The sequence below is a fragment of the Agelaius tricolor genome, unplaced genomic scaffold (genome assembly GCF_023055355.1).
Source record: "Agelaius tricolor isolate 1412-34295 unplaced genomic scaffold, bAgeTri1.0.p SCAF_15, whole genome shotgun sequence".
Taxonomy (NCBI): domain Eukaryota; kingdom Metazoa; phylum Chordata; class Aves; order Passeriformes; family Icteridae; genus Agelaius; species Agelaius tricolor.
In genome coordinates this window covers 19,609,309-19,635,334 of record NW_027269275.1, presented here as the reverse complement: position 1 = coordinate 19,635,334, position 26,026 = coordinate 19,609,309, and the positions used below count along the sequence as shown (strand labels likewise).

At 61.6% G+C, this 26,026-nt stretch overlaps 1 protein-coding gene across 4 annotated transcripts in view; it reads left to right on the top strand.

Annotated features, from left to right (window-relative positions):
- Positions 1–740: 740 nt before the first annotated feature.
- Positions 741–26,026, top strand: part of GSE1 (Gse1 coiled-coil protein) — a 102,177-nt gene continuing 76,891 nt past the window's right edge. For 2 of the 4 annotated variants that reach the window (XM_071440799.1, XM_071440796.1), the window contains exon 1: positions 1,331–2,699. In XM_071440799.1, the coding sequence (XP_071296900.1) occupies positions 1,719–2,699 (981 nt within the window). In that variant the 5' untranslated portion in view covers positions 1,331–1,718. Of the gene's footprint in view, positions 2,700–26,026 lie in introns of all 4 variants that reach the window. The other 2 variants (XM_071440795.1, XM_071440798.1) reach the window with 2 other exon arrangements.

The following is a 26,026-nucleotide window of genomic DNA, read 5'->3' as shown; positions in this document are numbered from 1 at the left end:
CAGCAGTTTAAAAGTGGGAAATAAATTACCGGGGGTGGTCGGGACACCGAGTTAATGGCTGGAAAGGGCAGGAAAGGGCCGCTGCTTTCGGTGGGATCCGTCCTGCCGGCGTGAAGCGGGAACGTGGTGCCTTTGGGGGAATGCGAGCCGCACAAAGCGCCCTGGTGCGGTTTGGGGGTGGCGGGTGGGACACGGGTGACGGGCGCGGAGGGGACAGCGCGTTCGGGCCGCCCCGCGTGGGGCCGGTCACAAACCCCCTCGGGGGGCGGCTGTGGAAATCCTCAGGTCCCTCCGCGGTGGGGTCCCTCGGCTGCGCTCCGCGCCGGGCTGGCTCCGGCCGGGCGGGCGGGCGGGCGGGGGGGTGGCAGCGGCTCGTTCCTCCCTCCGGGCCCCCCCGGGCGGGCAGGTCGCGGCGGGGGGGCCGGGGAGGAGCCGGGCCGGGGGCGCCGGGGCCGGGAGGCGGCCGGCAGCCGCCCTTCCTCCGCGCCGCCGGCGGGACCCAAACTTTCGCACCGAACTTTTATGCCGGGTTTATTTTTGTTGCTGTTCGTGGATATTTCGTTGCCGCGGGGAGCTTCTTTTTTTGTTGTTGTTGCCGTTGTTTTATCATAATTTTTATTTTTTTTTCCTTTCCTTTCTCGCTGCCTTCCCCCCGGCGGGAGGAGGCGGGCGGAGGGGTGGGGGGGGAGCGCTCCGCAAACCCGCCCCCCGAGCCTGCGTGTCCGGCGGAGCCGCGGGATGAGCCGGGGGCGGCGATGAGCGCGGCGGGGCCGGGGGCGGCGGCGGGGCCGGGGGCAGCGGCGGCGCCGCTCTCCCGCAAGCAGCGGCTGATGGCCGCGCTGGCGGCCGGCGAGGCGGCGGCGGCGGCGGCGGCGGCGGGGGGGGGCGGCCCCGGGGCAGCGCAACCCTCGGCGCCCCCGCTCTGCTGCTTCATCTGCGGCGGCGGCATCAGCCGCGGCAAAGAGCTCAAGCTTCAAGTGCGACCCCCCCGCGACCACCGGCCCTTCTTCCCCTTCCTGCAGCACCAGGAGCCGGCGCCCGGAGCCCGCGCCGTCTCGGCGGAGGGCTGCGCCCTGGTCTGCGCTGTCTGCCGCTGCTTCCTGGGAGAGCAGTGGGACTCCTTCGAGCGCAGCCGCACGCCGGTGGAGAAGCGCATGTACTGGCTCAAGCGGCCCCATCAGTGCGAGGCGGCGGCGGCGGCGGCGGCGGCGGGGGGAGCCGGGCTGCGGCGGGGGGCCACGGGCTGGGACCCCGCCGCGCCGCCGCGCCGCGCCGCCGGCCACCCGGAGGAGGAGGAGGAGGAAGAGGAGGAGGAGGAGGAAGGGCCGGCAGCCGGCTCCGAGCTCTCCGAGCTCTCCGACGCCGAGCCCCTGTCGGAGCCCGAGGGGGCGGGCGGCGCTGCGCGGGCCCCCCCGGCGGCGGGCAGCGAGCGGGGCCCCCCCTGCTGCTCCTCGGACAGCGAGATCAACATCACCAGCGAGGAGGAGGAGGAGGAGGAAGGCAGCGAGCGGCCCGCTTGGGCACCGGGCACCGCCTGCTACATCTGCGGCAGCGCCCTGGCACCGGGCGCCCAGCACCGCGTCCACGTGCAGAAGCAGGAGAAGAGCTCGCCGGGCCCTTTCTTCCCGTTCCTGTGGCTGCACAGCCCCCCGCCGGGCGCCCAGCCGCTGTCCCCCACCGGCAGCACCCTGGTGTGCCCCTGCTGCTTCGCCTCGCTCATGCAGCAGTGGCAGAGCTTCGAGCTGGCCAACGTGCCCGTGCTGCAGCGGCTCTACGTGGTGCCCCTGGGCGCCGGGGCCATGCCCGCCAAGGGCCGCCGCGGGATGAAGGAGGACGGCACGGGCATCCCGCCGGTGCCCGAGGCTTGCTACCTGTGCGGGGAGGAGTGCGGCAAGGAGGCGAGGCCGGTGGCGGCCAAAATCACCAACGGCAACGCCAAGAGCACGATGCATTTCCCCTTCCTCAGCCTCCTGCCCTGCCCGCCCGGCGCCAAGGGGCTGAACAAGCACTGGGAGGTCAGCAGCTGCCGCAAGTGCTTCGGGGTGCTGCAGGACCTGTGGGCCATGTACAGGGCCTGTCACAACGAGGAGCTCATCTCCTCCGTGCAGAGTTTCCTGGGGAGGTACCACCAGGTCTTCTCGGCCGGTGACCTCGCCGGCCACCCCGCTGTCATCAAGCCCGGTCCCACCTCTGTCTGCTACATCTGCGGGGCCGAGTTGGGAGCTGGCAAAGAGTTCCAGCTCAACGTCAACCCTCCGGGGCGGTTCGGGGAGAAGGAGCCCTTTTTCCCCTTCTTGACCGTCTACCCGCCCGCCCCTCGGGCCAGACCGGCCGACTCCACCGGGCTGGTGGCCACCTGCATCCTGTGCTACCACGACCTGCTGGGACAGTGGCTGCAGCACGAGGGCAGGAACTCCCACCACCCCAGCAGCGCCTGGTCCCGGCAGTACAAGGTGGAGACCTTCGTCTGCTTCTTCTGCCGGCAGGAGAAGAAGCGATGCCTTGGATTAAAAGCGGTTCAGGTGGCCAGGCTTCCCGTCTTCCTCTACACGCTGCGCGTGGCCAACAGCCTGCTGGTGGACGATGGCAAGCAGCTGACCATCGGCGCCTGTGCCGAGTGCGGGGCCGTGGTGCTGGCTGGCAAGAGCATGACCCCGCCAGAGCTGCTGGCAGTGGCGCCCCCGACTCTCCTCCCCAAGGTAAGGCAGCTGGCCCGGACCCCATCCCTCCTTTCCCGGCGCTTCCCACCTCTGGAATCCAGGAGGAGTTGGAGCGGTGACATAGATGGATGCTCTTCTTTTGGGTCTGGGTGCTGGGGGTGGTTGCTAATGGATGGGGTGCCTTTAGCAGTGAACTTTTGGAGCTGTCAAGCTGCGAAGGAACAGATAAAAACCCTTCCAGGAGGAGGGAAGAGCCAAGACCTGTCCTGTTCCAGAAGTGTCTGTGTTGTTGGCAGCTTCGCATGAGGGAGGTGGGAGCCAGGACAGAGGAAATCCCAATCCTGTCCTGCTTGCCATCAAGGGTGCTCAGAGGTGCCAGGGAGGGCTGCCTGGCCTGCCCTCCATGGGAGCATCCTTGGGAAGCTGGAAGGAGCTCATGGGCTCTGTAGGAAACGTCCCAACTTATCCCCAGTTTTACAAGGTGCCTTAATGAAGGGATTTCCCTTGGAGAAGCCCCAGTTCTTCTCACAGCTGCTGGGTGAGCACAGGGCTGGGTTCCCCCCACCAGTGCTGCTCTGCTTCTCCTGCAGTGAGGGCTCCCCAAAAGCCCTGCAACCCTGAGGGGTGTCACGGGTGCCATTGCCCAGGTGCTGCCAGATTCCCCAGTTGCTCCTTTCCGTGGCTCCCCCTGGGGTTGCACGGGTTGCTTTGAGGGCATCACCTCAAAAGCACATGGCAAAGCAAAAGTTTATTCCCCCCAGGCTTGTCTTTCTCGTGGGATGGGAAAATAACAGCTTTTACTCCCAAATTTCCAGCTTGTGGGAGCTCTCCAGAGCTGCTGCTCTGTATCACCAAGCCAGGCCCCAGGCTGGGCTCTGTCAAATGCCAACATCCCAAATCCCCGAGGTCATTTTCAAAGCCTTTCAGCTCCATCCCTAGCCAGAACCCTGCAGCTCTCTGAGGCGCTGGCATTTTCTTTAGAAATGTAAACCAGTCCTTCCAAGACAGCGCTCCTTTTCTCTCCCATCACTCTCCCTTGGCTGCTTACAAATGTAATTTCCCTTTCAGCTGTGCTGGCTCCTGACCTGGGGGGGGACACTTGGAGAGGCACCAGGCAGGAGCTGCGTTCACCTGGAGGGTGCCAGGATGGCACAGGAGGTTGGGTTGGCACGGTGCTGGGAATCCTCTGGAAGTTGTTCCTTTTGGGGGGTTCCCCCTGGGTCTGTCAGCCTGAGCTGGTTGGTCCTGCCGTCGTTTTGGGTCGTTTGTGGATGCATTTTCATGGTTGCTGGGTGGGTTGTGATGCCCACGTGGTCACAGGTCTGGTGGCATTTCCAAGGTGGCATTTCCAAGGCATTTCCAAGGAGGCCATGGAGGACTCAGGAGTCAGGTGAGCAGCCCGTGGTGCTGATCCAGGGTGGTGCTGCAGTGCCCAGGTGGGCGCAGCTGATGAGAGGGGCATCACCTGCATGTCCCCAGCTGGTTCTTCAGGCCTCTGCCCCCTTGGTGTCCCCAGGCCACCCCATGGGGACATCACCAGCAGCAATTTCTGTTCCAGCATGGCTGGGTGCTCTGGGTGCTTCCCGTGGGGTTCCTCAGTGACCCCCCCAGGTCCCAGCATTTTTCAGGCAGGCCTGTCCTGGTCCCCACTGGCCCCAGTCCCAAGCTCCCAGGAGGACACAGAGTGTGTCCCAGGGAAGGGACACTATTGAGTTCCTCCTCTTGTTCCCAGGTTTGCTAATGAGCAAATTAAGGGGCTGCTGCAAGGGGCTGGTGGCAGGAGGCACAGCAGAGCTGCCTGGGGACATCGTGGCCTGGTGGGGACTCTGGCTGGCCACAAGGTCCTGGCACTTTTTCCCTCCCTGTCTGCACATGCTTTCCAGCAGGCTGAGACCTCACAGATGTCAAGGTTATTTAAAACACGGCTTAATGCTCGGGTAGGGCACTTGGTTAATTTAGCTGTACCCTTGTTCAGCCGTTCTTGCTGCTCAAAGTCACCCCAGATGAGCCTTTCACTCTTGTGTGACACCCAGGCCCCCGTTCTGGTGGGACCAAGCTGGAGGGAATGAGCATGAGCAATTAAAATCATCTCCCCTGTTCTCCTTTCAGCTCTGCAACTTCGTTTTTGGACTGCACTTGCCTTTTTTGCACCCCCTGCACGCAGCTGTGGTGTGCTGCTGTCTCGCCTGTGTACGGTTGACACAAATGGCTCAAAGCTTGAGGTCAAATACCCCAAAAGCCACCAGACACCCCCACATGTCCCTGTGTTAGCAGGGCAGCAAGGCTGAGGTCCTCTCTGTGACAGTGTGGAGGTGCTGGTGAGGGACCCCCACATCTGGGGCTTGCCAGGAGGGAGGAGCCACCGATATTTTGGGTGGGTGGTGCCTCTGCAGCTGGTTTGGTGGCGGGGAGCAGTGGAACAGGCGGAGGTGCCCTGTGGAGGTGCCTGAAGCTCTCCCTGCTGCAGGAGGCTCTCCTGGAGGTGAGCTCTGCAGAGCCCTGCTGTGGTTGGCACGTGTGGGGTGGGTTTGGGTTGTCCCTTCCAAGAAAAAGAAAAGCAGTGCTGGGTGTAGAAAGGGCATCTGGCTTGGGCATCCTTTGGTTTGTCACCCTTGGTCCCCAGGTGTGCGCTGTGAAAATGGATTTTCTGTCCAGCTGTGCCCCTTACAAGGGGAAGCTGTGTAGATCAATGCACTTATTGGTGTGGGGCTGTGATTTTGGGGTATCCAGGTGGGATAGCTCCTTCTGATCTGGATGAAGTGCCTGTGCATCCCACTGGGATGTGCATGAGCTGGCTCCTCCAGCAGCTGCTGCTGGGAGCCATGGCTTTGAATAAACCACAAAATGCCCAGATTTGGTTGCTTCCCAGAGGTGACAGGGACCTGTTCCTGGCTGGCTGTGCCTTCTCAAGTCACCCCCAGGCTCTCCAGCCCTCTCTCCACAGGGCTGAAGTGATGCACTCCCAGCTGCTTGTCTTCAGCCTGCCTGGCATTCTCAGAGACCTGTGCTCACCAGGAAGAGCTTCCCCTGTCCTCCACCTCTTCCCATCCTCACCTTCCACTGCTCTCTCTGCACTTATGTACCTGTAAAAGTGACTCCTCTTGACGTTTTCTGGGGTTTTTTTTCCTCTTAAATGCAACTTTTTTGGGAATACTTCCAGGTGTTTGGAAAGCTCTCAAATCCTGCCATAACTCGAACACAGCTGTTCAGGACAACCAAGTGATCAGGCCCAGCCCACTTGAGTTGACAACCAGCAGGAATTGTCACCTGATGTCCTGTGACAAGGTGACCCACTCAGTGGCTCAGGGGACGCTCTGGATCTTGTCTCTGTGGGCTTTGGTAAAGGCTTTGGCAGCATTTCCCTGGGGAAATTGCTGCTCATGGCTTGGATGGGTTGCTGTTCCTTGGCTGAAAACCTGTCTGGGTGCTGAGCCTGGAGGGTGGCAGGGAATGGGGACATGTCCAGGTGGTGGCTGGTCACCAGGGGTGTCCCCAGGGCTCAGCGTTGGGGCAGCAGAGCTGGGAAGGGTCTGGAGCCCCAGGAGAGGCTGAGGGAACTGGGCAGGGGCTCAGCCTGGAGCAAAGGAGGCTCGGGAGGGCCCTTGTGGCTCTGCACAGCTCCTGCCAGGAGGGGACAGGCTCTGCTCCCAGGGAGCAGGGACAGGAGGAGAGGGAATGACCTCAGGCTGGGCCAGGGCAGGCTCAGCTTGGATAGTAAGGAAAATTTCTCCACTGAAAGGGTCATTCAAACTCTGGCACAGCTGCCCAGGGCAGTCGTGGAGTCGCCATTCCTTGAGGGGTTTAAAAAATGTGGCCCTTGGGGACATGGTCGCTGGTGGCCTTGGCAGTGCTGGGGGAACGGCAGAATGCTGATCTTGGAGGGCTTTTCCATTTTCCAGCCCAAACAAAGCTGTGGTTCTGTGCTCAGTGTCCTCTGCTGCTGTGGAGGCGTTGGCATGGAGCTCACTGCTGCTCCCAGCCTGGTTCCTGGGAATCAGGGCTGATTCCATGGATTCCATTTTCCATGCCCCATTCCCAGTTTCCAGAGCACACCTGGGGCTGGTGGTGTGGGGCTGTGCCTGGCAGGGCACAGTCAGGCCCCAGGGGCTGAGTTCACTGTATTTACTAATTGCCAGCAGTGCTGTTGGCTCAGCTGGGGATTTGGCCCCTGCTGCAGGTTCCCAGCTCCAAAGGTCGTGGCTGCATTTCCAAATCACTGCGTGGAGCTGACAGCTGTTGGTGGGCACTTTCCTTTTGGCTTTCGAACAGGGGTTTGGGCAAAAATCAAAGAGTTCTTGTGTTCTCCACTAAACCTTGTCCCACTGATGCTGAGCAGCAGCCAAAGCTCCTGGATGCCAGAAAAACAAACCCAGAAGGCGGGGAGTGATGCCTGAGCCCTCCTCCTGCATTGCACCAGGCCAGATTATGGGATATTTGGGTGCACTGCAGCATGAGAATTGAGAGACCTGTGCAGGAAGAGCCCCAGGCACCTCTGCCTTCTTTGCATCTTCTATGGGTTTTGAAGGAAATCAAAATCCTTCTGGCCACTGGCAGTGTTTTGGGTGGTGGTGCTTTTTTGGCCAAGCTGGTGGCACCTCTGTGTCCCTGCCCAGGCATCATGTGTGGGCTCCAGGGGGGTGGCACAGCCTGACTTTGGCTTCTCCTCATCCCTTAAATAAGGAGCAGAGCTGGTCTTAGTCACCTCAACCTCTTGGCTTCCAGCTTGGCTTGGTTTTGGTGGTTTTACCTGTGCTTTGTGTGGCAATTTTTGCCATCAGGAATTCCAGCAGATTCAGAGCAGCATTTTAGCCAGCTTCACTGGGATAAACCTGTTCAGTTTGCAGATTCAGAGCAGCATTTTAGCCAGCTTCACTGGGGTAAACCTGTTCAGTTTCCAGATTCAGAGCAGCATTTTAGCCAGCTTCACTGGGGTAAACCTGTTCAGTTTGCAGTTTCAGAGCAGCATTTTAGCCAGCTTCACTGGGATAAACCTGTTCAGTTTGCAGATTCAGAGCAGCATTTTAGCCAGCTTCACTGGGGTAAACCTGTTCAGTTTGCAGCGTGTGAAGCTGTTTTTAGTGAAGCCTTTCAGCAAAGCAGCTGCTCAGCCAGCACCGACCCGGGCTGGCATTTTCAGATGAGATCTCAATCCCAGCATGGAGGTGGCAATATAATCATGAGATGACTTCATGTCTCGGGGCACGGCCTCCCTTGGGATCGTGTTCCCACATGGCAAACAAAGAAACAACACGGGGAAAATGCGCCCTGGGCTTTCTCCCGCCACTGAGGTCAGGGCTGCTCTGCTGTGTGGGAACAGCACCTGGCTGTCCCTCCTCATCCTCACCTGACACTTTGCCTGTGTCAGTCAGCCCCTGCCCTGGGGTGCTGGCTTGTCCCCGTGGGATTTCCAAGGGGGTGTTTGTCCTTCATCCCCGCTGTGGGGAGCAGCACAGGGGTCTTTGCTCTGGCCAGGCTGACCTTGCTGGACCAGCTGTCCGAAATTCCAGGGCTGTGCTGCCAGCGCCGTGTCCTGCAGACCTCGTGCTGACTCCACAGCTCACCAGCTGGCTGCTATATATTTATTTTTCACCCTGCCCTCCCTGCTCTTTGCTTTCTCCCCGCCTTTCCCAAAAGCAGCAGCGCTGCAGGGCTGGCAGCTCGAGCAGGCACCTGCCAGAAACGCTGGTCTGGCAGTGTGCTGCACCCCCTGGAACACCACCCTGGGGAGAGGCACCGGCTCCACTCTCACCCCATGCAGGGAAAATGCTTTTGCAACCCCTGGAGCATCCCCCGGAGTCGCAGCCAAGTCGGGAGATGGGGTAAAGGGCCGGCTCTGGCTGCTGCAGACAGACAGATGTTTTGTCCAGACACTTGGCCTTTCCCAGCCGTCCGGGAAGCTCGGTCACAGGGGGCAGCCTGGGATGCTCCTTGGCTGCTTCCCAGCGAGGAGGGACTTCCCTGCACTGCAGTGTGGGTGCCTGGCTTTCCAAGTACATCAGGAATGGCAGGAGTTGGCTCTTCACCCCTCAAGAGACCAGCTGGGTCCTGTCCTGACACCCCTGCCACTGTCCTTGAGTGGCAAGGAGCTGTCTCCATCTCCTGAGCAGGTTTTGGGGCACTGGGCGCAGCTGGTTTGCCAGGAGCCCATTTACACCTCTCTGGCTGCAGGAGGATACGTTCCCATGCTGGTTTTTGGGGTGAGGAGAGCTCTGTTTGCTCCCTGATGGCACCTTTGGCTCCTTTCTTAGAGACAGTCCTGTGCTGGGGGGTTGGAATAGGAACATCCTGGCCAGATGTTCCTTCCTGCAGCAAAAGGCCTGTGCCACATGATGCCATCCTGGCCTGGAAAGGACGGTGTGGAAATGTCCCTCTGGTGTGTCAAGGGGACACTGCCCTCCTTGGGGACTGCCAGGGTGGGGACTTGGGTACAAATCCAGGGAGATGGTGAGGCAGGGGCATCCCTGGGAGCAGGGGCAGGACCTGGCAGGCGGTGGCAGCCTCCCAGCCGTGCCGGGCTCTCTTCCTCCGGGAGCAGCTGGCAGTGGGAGCCTTTCCAGCAGCTCGGTTCCCCCGGGCCCTGTCCCAGGGCAGTGACAGCCCCAGGTCCCCACGGCCAAGGCGGGTGGCAGCGGTGCCCCGGGCGTGCCTTGGCTCCTGGCGGGGCTGCTCCCGTGCCAAAGGCATCGCTCCCAGCCTGGGTGCCCTCCCTGGGCCTTGTGGAGGGTGCCAGAGCCCCGGTGCCAGCCCAGGCTGCTGCGGGCAGGTCATGGCTGCTCCCGGTGCTCTCCGCGGCACACGCAGCCGAGCCGTGCCCTGGCTGGATGAGCAGCCTTGTGCAGCTGCTCTGGCTGCTGTGTGACTCCTTTTCCCTGCTGGATCTTCGGTAGCAGGGCAGGGATGGAGGGGATGGCTCCAGGGTGGATTTTTGGCTGGGCTGGGCTGGGAGAAGGGTGACGTTACCTGGGTGCGCTTCTCAGCCTGCCAGGGGTATGAGGCTGCTTCTCCCTCTTTGGTCTCCTTCTTTTCCTCCCCCCTTCCACGTTAGCACAAGTGCTGCTGGGCTTTAGTAGCTCTCGGGAGACTGAAGTCATCTGTTTACCCACGGAGCTGGCGTGCTTGGAGCAGCAGCTGCCTCGGCTTTCCCTCTCCAACCTGCAGGAGAGGAGCCTGTGCCGAGCGCGCCGCGACCTGCGCTGGGGCAGAGCAAACCTGAGGCTGCTCTGGGCTGCCTCACATCCCGCCCCATGGCACCCCATGGCACCCCATGCCATGCCATGCCATGCCATCCCATCCCATGCCATGCCATCCCACCCCATCCCATCCCATCCCATCCCATCCCATCCCATCCCATCCCATCCCATGCCATGCCATGCCATGCCATGCCATGCCATGCCATGCCATGCCATGCCATGCCATCCCATCCCATGCCATCCCATCCCATCCCATCCCATCCCATCCCATCCCATCCCATCCCATCCCATCCCATCCCAGCATGGGGCTGGGGTGTCCAGGCTGTGCTGGTGCAGGTGTAGGAGCTCCCTCCATCCACAGAGCTCCCAAAGTTCTGTGTTTTGGTGGCTGTATCCAGGCACCAGTGCTGGATGGGCCATTCCTGGTGGCACAAGGACCTGCTGCAGGATTTACCAGGGGTTATTCCATTCCAGCATTGCCTGCCCTGGTGTCCTGGCAGAGCCAGGTCTTGGCAGGGCTGAGCTGCTGGGTTTTGGGGCTGGCTTTGACCAGGAATGCATGGGGAGGGTCCTGGCACCCCCATGAGGGATGTGAAGAGGGCAGGAGGGCTTGCAGGGACTGCTTTGCAGTGAATTTTGCAGGGACTGGTTTGCTCTGTCCCAGTGAATTTTTGTCTTCCACTTTAGAGCTGAAACAAGGCTGAGGCCCAGCTGGGATGGGAGGGAAGGTCCTGATGGGAGGGGGGTGGTGGCCACCCCCCAGCCAGGGGCATCCCCCCTTGGTTTGGGATGGACAGCTGCCTTCCCTGGCCAAAGGGCAGGAGCTGGACTGCTCCCAGGCTTCCAGCCCCTCTGTGAGCCCCCTGAGGCTGTGTCCTGGCGTGCTGTCACCCAGTGTGTCCCCAGCACCTCCTGCTTTGGGGCTGGGGATCCCTGTTGTGGGTGCCCATCCCTGAAGGATGTGCATCCCATGGCCACAGCTGCCACAACCCTGTGCAGGTGGAGTTTTCCCAGCTGACCCTCCAAAATGGTTTTAATTGTCCTCCCCAGCTTTGCCCCTCCTTGGAAATGGGGACTGTGTCATCTGATGGATCTGAGGGGCCACCAGCAGCCACCTCTGTGCCTGGGGACACCAGGGAGGGACCTTGGAGCCCAGAACATTTTGGTGACAGCCGGGATGCTGGGCTCTCACTCAGTGTTTGGCAGCCATGGAGGGACAGACAGACCCAAGGAGGGAGGGACACACAGACAGCTGAGGGTGTGGGGCAGGCAGCAAATTGCCACCATCATCTTCCAGCTGCTTCCAGCATGGTTCTGCAAAGGGGCCATGAGGCTTTACATCCAGTGATGATCAAGGGCTGATGATTCCAGTTATTATCCTGGCCAGGAATAAGTATATATGTATATGTATAGATTTAGATTTGTTTATATATTTATATATATGGATGGATGGATGGATGGATGGATGGATGGATGGATGGATGGATAGATGGATGGATGGATGTCTCCTGCCCCTCTCCTTGTCCTCACTGCCAAACCATCCATTTTCCTCTCCCCATCTCTCCCCTTGGCTGTGGGAGCAGGCAGCAGGAGTTACCCTGGAGTGCAAACACTGCAAAGATGAGGCCTTTCAGTTCTCCCTGGAGGCAGCACTGCCAAGGTCAACCTGCTGTGGGGACAGGCCTGGGTTGTCCCTGCTGGCCCCGCTCTTGGTGCTGGTGGCACCCTGGGGGTGTCCTGGCTGTTCCCAATGGGGCTCTGGGTGTATCCTGTCTGTTCCTGGTGTGGGGTTCTGGGGTGTCCTGGCTGTTCCCAGTGTGGAGCTCCCAGGGGTGTCCTGGTTGTTCCCAGTGGGGGCTCTGGGGGTGTCTCAGCTGTTCCCAGTGTGGCACCCCAGGGGTGTCCTGGTTGTTCCCAATGGGGGCTCTGGGGGTGTCTCAGCTGTTCCCAGTGTGGCACCCCAGGTCTGTCCTGGTTGTTCCCAATGGGGGCTCTGGGGGTGTCCCAGCTGTTTCCAGTGTGGCACCCCAGGGCTGTCCTGTCTGTTCCCAGTGTGGGGCTCTGGGGATGTCCCGGCCATTCTGGGTGTGACATCCCAAGGGTGTCCCAGATGTTCCTGGTGTGGGGCTTTGGGGGTATCCCAGCTCTTCCCAGTGTGACATCCCAGGGGTGTCCTGGCCGTTCCCCATGGGGGCTCTGGGGGTGTCCAGGCAGTTCCCAGTGTGGCACCCCGGGGCTGTCCCTGCTGTTCCTGGTGTGGGGCTCCCAGGGATGGGGGCAGCCGGCTCTGCTGCCTGCAGACACAGTCCAGATGCTCCGGCTGCGGCGTCTCTGGAGGGGGAGATGAATTCGCTCCTGCCGTCTTCTGTTTTCAGTCCAGAACATCTGCACAGTAACTGGGAAATCTGGGCTTTCTCCTGCTTCTCAGCCAGGTCCTGTCAGCCCTTTCCTCTTCCAAAAAGGGGTTTGGTGGTTGTTTTTTTTTTTTTTTTTTCCCTCCCCTTCCCGCTATTGCTTGTGCTGTGTAACCTGCTCCCTGCTGTGCATCCTGTCAGGGCTCTGCTTGGATTTTACTCCAGAAGGAGCATTTGGAGGGACCTCCCCATCTCAGCCACCGCCTGAGCTCAGGGATGTGGATCCCCAGGAGCAGATTTTCCTGTGGGGCTGTTCCCCTGTGGCACTGGGATCACCCAAGCTGCTGTATCACCCATTCCAGTTCTCATGCTGATCCTGGAGCCTGGGTGCTGCATGCTGAGTGCTTGGGGCTGGACAGCCCCTCCCAAAAGCTGGCACTGGGAAGCATTTGAGGCTGCAGGGTGGCCCCCACCCTGCTCCCTGTTCTTTCCAGCACTGAGTGGCTTGGCCAGGCTGGCCCTGGGCTGGCCAGGACAGCTCTGGGCTTGGCAATATCCCACAGGGGTGAGGTTTGTTCCGCAGCCGCTGGCTCGGGCTCCTGGCACGGCTCTGGTGGGTGCTGGGCACCTCCTTTTCCTTGCTGCTGCTTCCACCATGCCATGGGGACCCTCAGGAAGCATCACCCCAGTAACTGAACCCCTGGATGAGGAATAAATCCTGCTGTCGTGTCCTTCCTCCCTTCCCATGCATGGACAGTCCGTGCTCTCACCCTGACCTTGCCCACCAGAGCTGCTGGGGTGCAGTGAGCCCAAATCAGGCTCCATCCTTTACCCACCCTGCTCCTTCTCCTTCATTCACACCGATTTCCTGCCTCTTTGCTCATCTTTTGGTCCCTTTTGCTGTGTTTTGCCCCACCCCTCGCTGCCCTGGTTGTGGCTGTGCTGGCGCTGTGCCCGGTGCCCTCTGCTCCCAGCGGAAGGAAGGGCTCTGGGGAGGGATGGCAACGTCGGGGTGATGCCAGAGGGGTTTGTCCTTGGCTGGGACGGGGGACTGACCCTCAGAGGGGCTTTGGGGCCATGGATATCGTGGCTGCTGCTCCCCCAGGCGAGCAGGGGGCTTGCAGGACACAGAGAGACTGGAGGAGGGAGATGCCACCTCTCTCTTTGGGGACCTTGGGACAAAACGCAAGCGCTGCTCCCCTTTGGGCTCCCTGCCAGCAGAGCAGGGGGGAAACCCTCAGGATGAGGTGATTTTGGGTGGCCTTGAGGGCCAGCAGGCTGCTTGGGAGGCTGGCTGGCTGCAGGCTTGGCACCCCCAGGCACCTGGAGGTGACGTGTGCCCCGTGTCCCTGTCCCGTGGGGACAGCCACACAGCTCTGGCCTCACAGCTGCTATTTCTGTCCAGCCACCACCACCAGGGCCAGCAGCTGCTGCCCTTTCCCTCCCCATCCCCTCAGAGCCGTGGGATGGATGGAGACAGGATGAGGAATCCCCCCAGCACGGGCAGCAGCTCAATCCCCCTCGGGATCTTCCCTCCAGCCCCGTTTTCCTCCCGTTTAAACCCGGGATGTGCCTGTGTTTGGCTGTAAAAATAGCGCTGGGTTTGAGTCAGGAGGGTGGCAGGGCCGGGAGGGGGCCGGGGTGCAGGGGGAGGTCCGGTTTCTCCCTTTCCTGGAGGAATTAGGGAGGCCACATGCTGCCAGGAGTGTTTGGCTGGTAGAGGCAAGCGGAGGCTCCGAGGAGGCGAGCAGGCGTCCGCACAGATGGAAATTTGATCACCCACGGCTCAACAGATTGTTTGATTTATTTTAAAATCAAGCAGATGGCTGCAACAGGAGTTTGTTTAAGTTCAGCTCCGAGCTGGGCCAACGGCCAGGATACTCGGGGGTAGGCGTGCCAAAAAATGTTCAATGACTTTGGTCATCACCCACCTCTCCTCCTCCTCCTCCTCCTCCTCCTCCTCCTCCTCCCTTGCCTCGCTCCAGCACACACACCCCGCTTGCTCCCCCTCTTATCGCATCCTCTCCTTCATCTCTTGGCTCCTGCAGCTCGCTTTGTCTCTCCCTGCGGGCTGCAGCCTTGCCCTCCACTTTTCCTCCCCTTCCACGAGCTCCAGAGGGTTTAACTCTTCCCCAGCCATCCTCTCACCCTGCTTCCCTTCTGCTGGAGGGGGTTGTCCCCAGGGGAGAGAGGGAGAACCCCCATCTCTGTCTTCTCTGGGACCAGTCTGGGGGCAATGGAGAGCTTTGAGAGCTGGCTGGATGCCCAAAGGGAAACCCTGCCCCATACCCTGCCCCATACCCTGACCCCATACCCTGATCCATACCCTGCCCCATACTCTGCCCCATACCCTGACCCCATACCCTGTCCCATACCCTGACCCTGTACCCTGCCCCATACCCTGCCCCATACCCTGACCCCATACCCTGATCCATACCCTGCCCCATACCCTGCCCCATACCCAGCCCCATACCCTGCCCCATACCCTGCCCCATACCCTGACCCCATACCCTGCCCCATACCCTGACCCCGTACTCTGCCCCATACCCTGCCCCATACCCTGACCCCATACCCTGCCCCATACTCTCCCCCATACTCTGCCCCATACCCTGCCCCATACCCTGTCCCATACCCTGTCCCATACCCTGCCCCATACCCTGCCCCATACCCTGACCCCATACCCTGCCCCATACTCTCCCCCATACCCTGCCCCATACCCTGACCCCATACCCTGACCCCATACCCTGTCCCATACCCTGCCCCATACCCTGCCCCATACCCTGCCCCATACCCTGACCCCATACCCTGCCCAATACCCTGCCCCATACCCTGCCCCATACCCTGCCCCATACCCTGCCCAATACCCTGCCCAATACCCTGCCCCATACCCTGCCCCATACCCTGACCCCATGGCTGTCCCTCTGCGGTGGGGAGGGGGTGGATGCATCTGGTGTCCCCCTGCCCTGCCCCACATTGGTGGCAGCCTGGGTGAGCTGGGGTCCCAGCAGTGTGGGACCCCCATGGTGGGGTGTGAGGGGTGAGCTGGGCACGGAGCAGAGCCCCTGCTGCAGCCTGTGGTGGCTCTGGATGTGTTCCTGGCCTCTCTGCCATATGGCCAGCAGGGAAGGGGCTGGAGGAGCCAATGGGAACAGCCTGGGATGTGCTAAACTGCTGTAAATGGGATGGGGCCTGCTGTGCTCAGGGCTTTAAATCACCCGGAGCCACCAGGCTGGCACTGCCCGGGGTGGCACAGGGTCCCCAGCACGTGTGGCCATGTCCCCTCAGGCTGCCAAGGCCCATCTGGGATGCTCTCTGTGGCAGGGACACGAGCTCTCTGCACCTCCTGGGCTGAGTGGGTGGGATGCTCCAGGCCCACCGGGCATCCTTGGTGGCCTTGGGATATCCCTGTGCCTCAGAGCAGCTCCCAGCAGCACAGCAGGCTCGGTGCACCCTCTCCCTGCAGGCTCTCCTGCCAGAGAAGCGCCCATTCTCCCGTTGTTGGGAGCAGGGCTGTGTGATGGGGCCTGTCCCCAGCTCCCCCGTCCCCTCCAGGCGGGGCTGGGGGCTGTGGCTCCTGCTGGGAGCAGCGTGTGGGGCTGGAAGGGGTTAAGGCAGGCAAAGGAAAACAAGAGTGCTGCAGGGCCTGGGTGGCTGACAAGCCAAACAACTGTTTTTGACTCACTGTTGCTGCCTTGCCAAGTGCAATTGCTTCCACATTCCCATCCCCTGGCTGGAGGGGCGCGGGGAGATGTTGGCTTTTTGTGGTCAGCAGGGGAAGGGGGATGCCGGGGGAAGGGCTGGCTCTGCACTGCTTTTTCTCAGCTCTTCCCTCTTCAATTCCCCTCCCTGGCCAGGGCCAGGAAGGGGCAGGGGGTGATGGTGCCAGGGAAAGGGTGATGGTGCCAGGGGGTGATGGTGCCAGGGGGGTGATGGTGCCAGGGTCCCTCGCCCCAGCTTCTGGTGGAGCATCCCCTCTGCCAGAGTTAAAGGTGGGAGAGGGAATGGGGGGGTAAAATGCACCCCCAGGGTGTCTGTCCTGCCTTTTCCTGCTGTTTGTCTGCAGGGAGGAAGCTGAAAAGTGGCTCCTTCCCTGTCAGGGGGTGCTGGTGGGTGTTGGGGGCCAGGAGCACCCATTTCCCCCCTCTCCATCCCTTCAAGCCCCACATCCTCAGTGTCCTGTTCTGACCCTCCACAGGGGTGGGGAGTGATCCCATTGCTCTGAGATCTGAGTTCTCATGTGGGGCTGGGCCCCCCACCTTGCCTGGGTGGGGGTAAATCTGTCTGCAGGGTTTGGGGGACACACACAACCCCAATAAAATCCCCAGGCCTCCAGGTTCTGGTGCTGTTGTGTTGGAGACAGGAAGAAATAATTCCTTGGAGAAGAGGCTGGGGAGTTACAGAGAAGATTTGAGCTACTCAGGGTCGCTGCTTTGTGGAGTTAATTATCTTCTGAGTCTGGGTTTTTTGGGTGTTTTTTGAGTTGGTGGTTTTTGTTTTTTGGTTTTTTTTTTTCTCCTTGGGATTATTTCTTGGCAAATGAGGCGTCGTTGTGAAGCACTGAGCTCTGCTCCCTGGGAGCTCCTGGCTGCTAAGTGCTGTGGAGGAGATCCTGGTCTTAAAAAAAAAAAACAACACACCAAAAAAAAAAAAAAACCACCCTCAAAAAAAGCCCTGCTGCCTTTGCAGTGTGAATATGGGGTCTGGGATAGCTCAGGAGGATTCTGTGTTCCTGGAGGTGTTTCTTTAGGGAAGCTGGAGCAGGAGCCTCCTGTGGGCACCGGCAGCACTGGCATGGGCAGGGGAGGATGTGGAGATCCTTGCCCTGGTCCCTAAAGGGCTGTGAGCTGTTTGGGCTCCCACACAAAGTCCAGCCTGGACTGGGGGTCTGGAAGGAACCCCCAGCATTTGGGAAGCTGTGGGGGTGTGCTGTGAGCTGACCCCTGGGTGAGGGGGGGGTTTATGGGGCACCTTGTGTGGCAGCTGTTTCCCCATTTGGGGTGTTGTGGGGTTGGGGTATTCCTGCAGCACCTCATTCCCATCACCCTCCGGCTCCTGGGGCTCTGCTGCTGCCTCTCCCCACTTTGGGGAGGCCACTTCCCCCTCCTGACTGTGGGGAGGGTCTGGCTGTGCTGGGACAGCGGGGCTGTGGTGCAGAGCGTGGGCTGGATGCTGTGGGACAAATGGGATGCACACCTGGAGCTGCTCCTGCAGGATCTGAGCTGCTCCTGCAGGATCTGACTCCTCTGGCTCCTGCTGCTGTCCCTGGTTAATCTCAGCCTCGTTTGCTGAGTCCCAGGGGAGGGAGGCAGCAGCAGAGCAGGAGCTGGCGGTGCTGGAGGTCAGGATGGAAATCCCTTCCCCTGTTCATGCTGCAGGAAGGACCCCCAGAGCTTTCCCCAGAGCTTTCCCCAGTGTCCCTGAGGGATGGGAGAGCTGACACTGGGCTGGCAGCTGAGACTGCGCCACTGGGACGGACACACCGTCCATCACCCCAGGGCTGCACCCAACCTCTGCCCCTGTCCTGGGCACCCTGCAGGACCCATCCACACCACCCATCACCCCAGGGCTGCACCCAACCTCTGCCCCTCTCCTGGGCACCCAGCAGGACCCATCCACGCCTCTCCCACCCCGCTGGCACCGGGGGTGTCACCAGGGCAAACCCCCAAACTCTGTCCAGCCAAGCCAAGGGCCCTCCCAGCCACAAGTGGCAGGGGATGCTGGTGTCCCCTGTGATGTGGGACACCTTGTCAGCCTCTAATCCCGACAAGGCAATTAGGGGCAATGAGAAGGCAATTAGGGGCCGGGATGCCCTGGCTGGGGCGGCAGATGGGGCGCAGTGCCGCCGTGGGGCTGCCGCTGGGGCTGGGGCCGGCTCTGCTGCTGCCTCCTCCTCCTCCTCCTAATGTGTTTGCAAATCCTCCCCAGCTGAGGGGATTAAAGCCGGCATCTGGCTCGCTTTAGAATATTAAAACAAAGGGAGTTGTAGGCGCCATGATCGGGGGCAGGCGAGGGAGGGAGCGGGGCCGGGGCCGGGGGGGGCTGCTGGGAGAGTCTGCAGGAATCCCCCCCTCCCTCCCCAGCCTTTCCCCCAGGTTTTCCCTAAGGATCAAACCCCGCCGTGGCTTTGCAGCACCGGGGCACGGGGGGGGGGATGCTGGAGACGGGTGGGCCGTGCTGGGGGTGCTGTTTTGGGTGGGGGGGCCTGGGAGGTTTCTCTCTGCTTTTTCCACCCCGTTGAGCTGTTCTGGAAGCGGCAAGAATTCAGGAAGCCGGCGTGCGGCGAGTGCCAAGTCAGGCTGTACCGCAGCCAAGCCCCTGCTTGTTTTCTCGTCTTGCTGGAGCCAGTAAGTGACCTTATTAGCTTAGGGGGCAGCTGCCTTATTAACACACATCTGGCGGCGAGGGGGCCGCATAGGCCCGATATTGTCTCCCTGCCTGCTCCCAGCGTGGCTGGGGGGGCTCCCCCTGTGGCTTCTGCCATCCCTCCTGCTAGCAGGGCTGGCATCCAGGCAGCCCCACTGCCCCCCATCCATCCCCCTGGGAGGGGGGCAGGATTAGGCAGATGGGGTTTGGATTTGTTGGGGATTAATAATTTAAGGTTATAATCTGTGTGTGAGGTTATAATCTGCAGGGAAGGGAGGGGTGTGGGGTCCCCCAGCAGTGTGGGGCCTGTGCTGCTGGCATTCCCATGGATGCTGCCCCATCTCCCATCTTCCTTATGGGGCAGGCTCTGCTTTTTGGGGCTCAGCATCACCCTGCAGGATGATCACTCAGAGGGGCTGGACCACCCATGCAGCATCCTCACATCCCTGCCAGCAGCCGGGGTGGGCACTGGGATTTCCTTCTGGATTGGTGTCAGCGTCTCCTGCAGCAAGGAGAGCCTCGAGCATGCTGGATTCGGGGCTTTTCCAGCACGTTTGGCTCTTGAAGCGGGGGGGTTCCCAGGAGGATGGGAGCTGGGAGGCTCCTGCTGTGCCAGCACAGGGAGCTGGGGGCTTTTGGCTGCTGTTGAATCACCCCAGGCTGTGCTCAGGGCAGTCCCTGTGCGTGCACATCCCATCACAACCACCATCCAGTGCCCACTGTCACCCGGAGCTGCCCATTTCCTCTCCCTGGCTGCAACCAGAGCCGAGCTGGGAGCACCCCTGTGCCACATCCCCTGACCCAGCACATCCCTGGGGGGGTGCTGGGTGCCCGCCCTCCCCTCCACCACACAGGGATGCCCTTTGTCCTTCTTGGCCTGTGGGGGAACTCGGCAGCTCTTGGCTTCTCCCTTCTGTTTTGGAAACTCAAAACATTTGCAGGGCGGCCCACTCGCGCCCTGCCGCCACAGAGAGAGGCACTTGGCTGACTCCTCTGCTTTCCTTGGCCGCTGCTCACGCTCGGGGGGGGCTTTTCTCCACCTCCTCACCCCTCTTTTTTTCTTTTCCTCCCTTTTTTTTAATCTTTTTTTTTATTTTTTTAAATTTATTTATTTTTTCCCTATGCTGTAAGCTTGGAAGAACACCCCCAACCTGCAGGAAGAGCCCGGGGGGGGCTTTTCTCTACCTCCTCACCCCTCTTTTTTCTTTCCCCCCCCCCCCCCCCTTTTTTTTTTTTGTTTTTGTTTTTTATTCTTCCCTATGCTGTAAACTTGGAGAAACATCCCCAGCCTGCAGGAAGAGCCACCCAGGGGGGCTCTGGTGGTGCCCACCAGCCCCTGGCACTGACCTTGCTGTCTGCTGGGAAGGGCGGCTGTGCCGGGTGGCCGGAGCAGCACCAGCACTAATGAGCTCTGCCTGAGCAGCAGGATTAATTAGCTGCTGGGAGGAGAGGGGGGAGCATCCTTCTGCGGGGGCTCTGTGCCACCAGAGCCTGGCACAGCGCGGTGCCCGGGGCTGCGGTGGATTTGGGATGCTCCAGGAGAAGATGTGGCCCTTCCTGGAGCAAATGCCATGAGCTGAGAGGGGAGAGGGAATCCCAGTGCCACACTGGGAAGGTACAACAGCTGCTGGTCAATCACCCAAACTCCTGCTCTCTGTATCCTATTTTTTTTCCCCCAAAAAAGCCTGGTAGGTTTTTTAATTGATGTTTCCGTGCTGTTTCTGAACCCGGAGTGTGACAATGTAAAATGACACTACAGGGGACAAAGTGGCAGCTGGCTGGGAGCTGTGTGTGGGCAGGGCCTGGCCGTGTGCTGGGGTCAGCCCTCACCCCAAAATCCCAAGGGCTCAGGGGTGATCAGGAACATTCTGTTGGTGACTGTCACCCTCCTGGAGGGTGCCCCCAAACCTGGCTTTTGGTGTCCCATTTATCTGGGTGGATTTTGGGGGGGGTGGCTGTGTGCCTTGTCCTCGGTGCCCCTCTCCTCTCTGGGGGAGCAGGCACGGGGCAGAGGTGACATCAGGGGGCCCTGCAGAGACAAGCAGGGACACGGTGTCGAGGCCGGGAAGGTCGCGAGGACGCGGAGCTTGAACTTGAATTAGATGGTAATTGCGCCGTGCCTAATTACAGGGAAAGAGCAAATCACTGCGGTGCTTCATAAAGTGTCTGACACGGAATAACGAGGATAATTAGCAATCAGACGGGAAGCTGCTGCCTCCCCGGCCCCCCAAAGCCCTGGGGAGCCCCGCTCCCCCTCCCCTCCCACAGCATCTGCCCCTGCCTGGGGGGCTTTGTCCCCCCCACATGGGACATCTGCCCCCCCAGCCCCCCAGAGTGGGACATTGGTGCAGCAGAGCCACCTGGGGGGGGCTGAGGTGCAGCTGGTGGCTGTGTCCCCCCCCCCCCCGTGTGTGTGTGTGTGTCCAGGTGTCCGTGTGTCCCCACGCGGATCCGTGTCCAGGTGTCCGTCCCCGGCCCCGCGGTGTGTCCAGCTGTGCAGCCCGTGCCTGCTGCCAGCCGTGCATTAATGCTGCCTGACGCTAGAGCGCACCAGCAGCATGTCCTGACGTCCTCCCTCCCGGGGACACGGCTCCCAGCAGGGCCACCTGCCCTGGCCACCCTGCTGTGACCCCGCTGGGGACCCGGGCTGGCCTTGGTGGCCGCAGGGGACATCAGCGAGTGTCAGGGCTGGGACTGACCGTGCCTGGTTGCACTCAGAAGGGAGGAGAGTTGTGGCACCCCAAAAATCCCCCCTGCCATCCCAGCCTGGCTGCTGTCACCCTTTGGGGACTGGGAGGAGGGCAAGGAGTGCCTGGCTCCCAATGAGCTGCACTTTTAATGATGCTGCTGTTGGTTTAGGGAATGTGTGTCCCCCCTCAGGGAGGCTGGGTTGTGCTGGGGAGCTGATCCTAAACCTCCTGTCCTCCCATCCCAGCACCCAGAGGCTGAGGAATATCCTCCCTGTGGGCATGAAGGCACCTGCCAGCCCCAAAACGCCCCTGGCTGAGGGTGCCAGCCTGCTTTGGTGACTTCACCCCAGCTCCTGCTGTCCCTGGAGCCACCTCACTCCCGTCCCCTGCCCAACACCAGCAAAGCCCATCCCTCTGTCCCCTTCCCAGCACCTTCTGGGAATCCCACAGCAGATCCCACCAGGATTTTTGGACTGGTTTGCCACCGGGTTTTTAGAGAGGGCTGAGCACACCGGTGCCAGTGTGGGGACGATGTCCCTGGTGTCCCTGAGTGCTGGGGCAGGGTGGAGGTCACGCCTGCTCACCCTCCTCCATGCCTGTCTCCTTCCCGCCTCTCCTGCTGGCTTCTCCTTTTTTTGTTTCCCCCTCTTGGAGCAGCTGTTCTCTAATAAGCTGTTAATGATGATACAGTAAGTAGGAGCAGAGAGTCCTGCGGGAGCTGCCACGATTTGTGTAATTGGCCTCAGAGGAGACAGAAGTATCTAATATTTACATGCCGGTATTAGTCCCCTGGGAGCCTGCCTGGGCTGGCACTGAGGCAGCTCCCAGCCTCAACCACTCTGCTCCCCCCCGATGGATCCTCACGTCTCCAGTGGGTGGGAACTGCCAGCTGGGAATGGGGGGAATCCCCCCAAAATAAAGCTGGGGGTGGCTGAGCATCCCCAGCAAAAGCTGAGGGATTTTTGCAGGTGTTGGATCACCCCAAGAGTTGCTGAGCATCCCCAGCAAAAGCTGGGGGACTTTTGCAGGTGTTGGATCACCCCAAGAGTGGCTGAGCATCCCCAGCAAAAGCTGGGGGATTTTTGCAGGTGTTGGATCACCCCAGGTGTGGCTGAGCATCCCCAGCAAAAGCTGAGGGATTTTTGCAGGTGTTGGATCACCCCAGGCTCTGCTTGGGGCTGTCCCTGTGAGTCCCTTTGTCCCCATGTGCCACCAGCCCTGTGCCAGTGCCCACCCTCACCCAGAGCTGCCCATTTCCTCTCCCTGGCTGCAATCAGAGCCAGGCTGGGAGCAGCCCTGGGCCACATCCCCAGATCCTGGCAGGGGGATGTTGGTGGGAGCAGCGGGGTTGGGCTGAGCTCCCAGAGGGGAACTGGGAGGTTTGGGGAGCCCTGTGCTGGGCAGGGGAGCTGGGCATGCCCCACAGTGAGTTTCCCAGGGTTTTGACCTGGCTCTTGAGGCACAAACACGTTCCTGAGCTGGCTGGTGCCTGGAGCAAGGGGTGGCAGTAAGAGAGATGCTCACCCTGTGGCCACCAAGCACCTCTGCCCTGTGCCAGTGGCTGGGGTGGGTGCTGTGCTCCTGGAAGGGCAGGTTTGGGAGCAGCACTGTCACCGTGGGCTGGGTGAGCCGTGGGGCTGGGCAGGGACTGCTCAAACTGCCCCTGGTGAGCCTGCCTGCAGCCATGAGGCCGGAATGCCAGGGGAAACTGAGGCACGGCTGGGGAAACTGAGGCACCAAGGGCTGAGGAGCAGCCTGCCCACCCTCCTGCCCCTATGGGGGGCTTGCCCTGGGCTCCATCCTGTGCTGTGGTGTGGACAGGGAGCCACCAGGGCTGTCCCACTTCCCTCGGTCACCCTGGTGTCCCCAGAGCTCTGGGGCTGTCCCCTCCTGCTGGGGGTCAGTCTCTGGCCAGGATTCCCTCAGCTGAGCTGTTTTGGGTGCTGGGGCTGTGCTCACTCCAGTGCTTACATTCCTGCACCCCCAGTCCTGCAGAGACCCCCCCAAAGCAGAGGGTAGGGACTGGGATGGGGGCACCAGTGCTGAGCAGTGGGGCCAAGCACTGGGAGCATCCCAATTCTCTTCCCTGGAAGCTGGGGGATCCTCCAACCCATCTCCCATTGCATCCTGGTGTGCTGGAGGGGCCCCCAGCCCTGTGGGATTGCATCCCCAACCTTTCCCGCCCAGATTCCCACTCTCCATTGCCTCGGCAGCCCCGGAATTGTGGCTCAGCTGCCAGGGGATGTCTCACATCCATGCTGGGGGTGCCCTCCAGGGAGGGTGAGGGGGATGTGGGGGGCTGATGTGGGTGGCCAGGGGGGTTTTTAGTGGGGTGTGCCAGGCTGGGCACAGCTGCTCACCCTGCACAATCAAAGGCTCAGTGTTCTCCAACTGTTTTCCAGAAGGCAAGTGGAGGCTTTGCTTTGGAGGTGGCCTCATCCTGCCCGCTGGGACTGGGCTGGGAGCCACCAGGACCTGGCATCCGGGGTTCTGGGGGGTCTCCAGGGGGCTGTGGTGGGGAAGGGCTGTGGGGAGGAGGCAGGGCCATCACACCCTGAGCTCCTGGCAGGATGGAGGCGCTTGGCTGGAGCCCTGTGGCTCCACTCTGCTGTGGTGGGGGTGAGGAGCTGTTGGCTTCTGTTCTTCCTTCCCTCATCCCTCCTGCCATCCCTCCATCCTTCCCTCTGTCCGTCCCTCCCTCCCTCCATCCCTTTTGGGTTGTGCTCCCTGCTCAGGACGTTCCAGGCTGTCCCTGGCTCCCTGCCAGCCCTTTCCCACACTCCCTAATCCCAGGCTCCAGCCCTGGCTGCTGCTGCCCCGGGAGCAGCTGCTGCAATCTCCCCGAGCCAGGGAAACAGGACCTGGCCCTTGACCTCCCGGGGAATCTGGGGGTGGCAGCTTTGGTCTGGGGACAGCAGGGGTGTCCCCAGGTCCCCTGCTGTGTCAGCCACCCCTCGTCCAGGGCAGAGTGGGCGGGTGGATGTTGGCAAGGGGTGCAGTGGGGGGAGCAGGGCAGCACCCCTGGGTGCTCTCAGGCTGCCGTGGGGTGGAGGGGGGCGTTCACAGCCCCTCACACCCCAGTTCTGTGGGTGTTTGGGGGGGGACATCCCCCCCACCTCCTTCCCTCCCTCCTGCCTGATCTGTTCAATCTGCTAAGCAGGGGAATAGTGCAGCCGCCATCTGTGAGCCTGCCAATAATGGGATTAACTCCTTCCCCTGGCCGGGCCGAGCCTGACGCTGGTTCTGGCACCCCCTTCCCGGGGCACCCCCTCCTCCCTCCCGCCCGCGGGGGCAGCCAGCGCCGCTGCCGATGGGGCCAGCCCCGATGTGCCCTCCCGCAGGTCTGAGCCACCAGCACGGACTCGCCCTCTCCTGCCTCTCTCTTCCCTCCGTGTCCCCTCTTGCCTCAGTTTCCCCCCTCCTGCCCGTTTTCCCCCTCTTCTGCCTCAGTAATGCCCCATTCTGCCTCAGTTTCCCCTCCTGCCTAGCAGGGTGGATTTGGGATTCCCTGTGTGGGACTGGGGAACACGAGCAGGGGGAGCACTCTGAGCTGTGCGTGAATCCCTGCGCGTTTGTGGCAGAGGAATGCGGGATGCCAGCCCACCCCCGTGCCCCCTGGATGCTGCCCGGGGAGGGATGCAGGGATGCAGGATTCGAGCCCAACCCCTCCGAGACGCTGCCCGAGGCTGGGGCAGAGGCGACACCGCACGTGGGGGGGGGGTTCAAGGGACCCCCACCCCCAGCCCTGCAGCTCCAAGCCCTTTTGCCGGGGGCGGGATGTCCCCGCTAATCCTCTTAGGCTGCGCCCCGGAGCAGCTGGCGAGGCCGCTGCCCATCCTCCCTCCCTCCCTCCCAACAGGTGCCCCCCGGCCCCCTCCCCGCCGGGGCTGGGCGGGGGGCTCGGGGCTCCCCGCAGCAGGCAGCCCCCCCTTCCCCTTCCCCTTCCCCCGGGGCCGGCCCGGGAGCGCTCATTAATTATCTAATCTTCCCTTTATGTTTAATTTACAGCCCCGCGCGGCTCTGGCCATATGCTGCTTTTGTTGTGTCTGGCTCTTTGTTGTGGCAGGCAGCGGGGGCTGGCGAGACCCCCCCCCCCCCCATCCCACCCCCAGCCTTTGATCCCCCCTCCCCTCGCAGCGCCACCCTGCAGCCACCCCCGCGCACGGTGCGAGCCCCGCCGAGGGGGTAAGTGCCTTTTTCTCGGGTATTAATTTCCCTGACCCCCCCCCCGGCTCCCCCAGCAGTGCGTGTGTGTGTGTGTGTCTGTGTGTCTGTGTGTCTGTCTGTGTGCGTGTCCCCCGCCTCTCGCCGCCGGCTCGCTCGGGATGTGATCGCGCGTGTGCGTGTGCGCGGCGCTGCCTCCTCCTCCTCCTCCTCCTCCTCCTCCCGCTGCCGCCGCCCGCCGGGGTCACCGCGCTGCCCGCACCGCGCCCCGCGCCGCAGGTACGTGCAGGGCAGCCGGCTGCCTGTGCCCTCCCCTCGGACTGTGCCCCCCGCCTTACCTGTACCTGTGCCCCCCTCACGCAGCCTGGGGGTACCCCCCATCCCATCCCATCCCATCCCATCCCATCCCATCCCATCCCATCCCATCCCATCCCATCCCAGTACCGCCTCTACCCCCGGTCTGCACTTCCCTCCTCTCTGTCTGTACCCACCTCACACTTGTGCCCCCTCCATGCCCGTCCTAAATGCCCCCACCCCTCCTGTATCCCCCCACCCTTCTGTGCCCCCCTATGCACTGCCTGTGCCCCCCTCACCTCCCTGTGCCC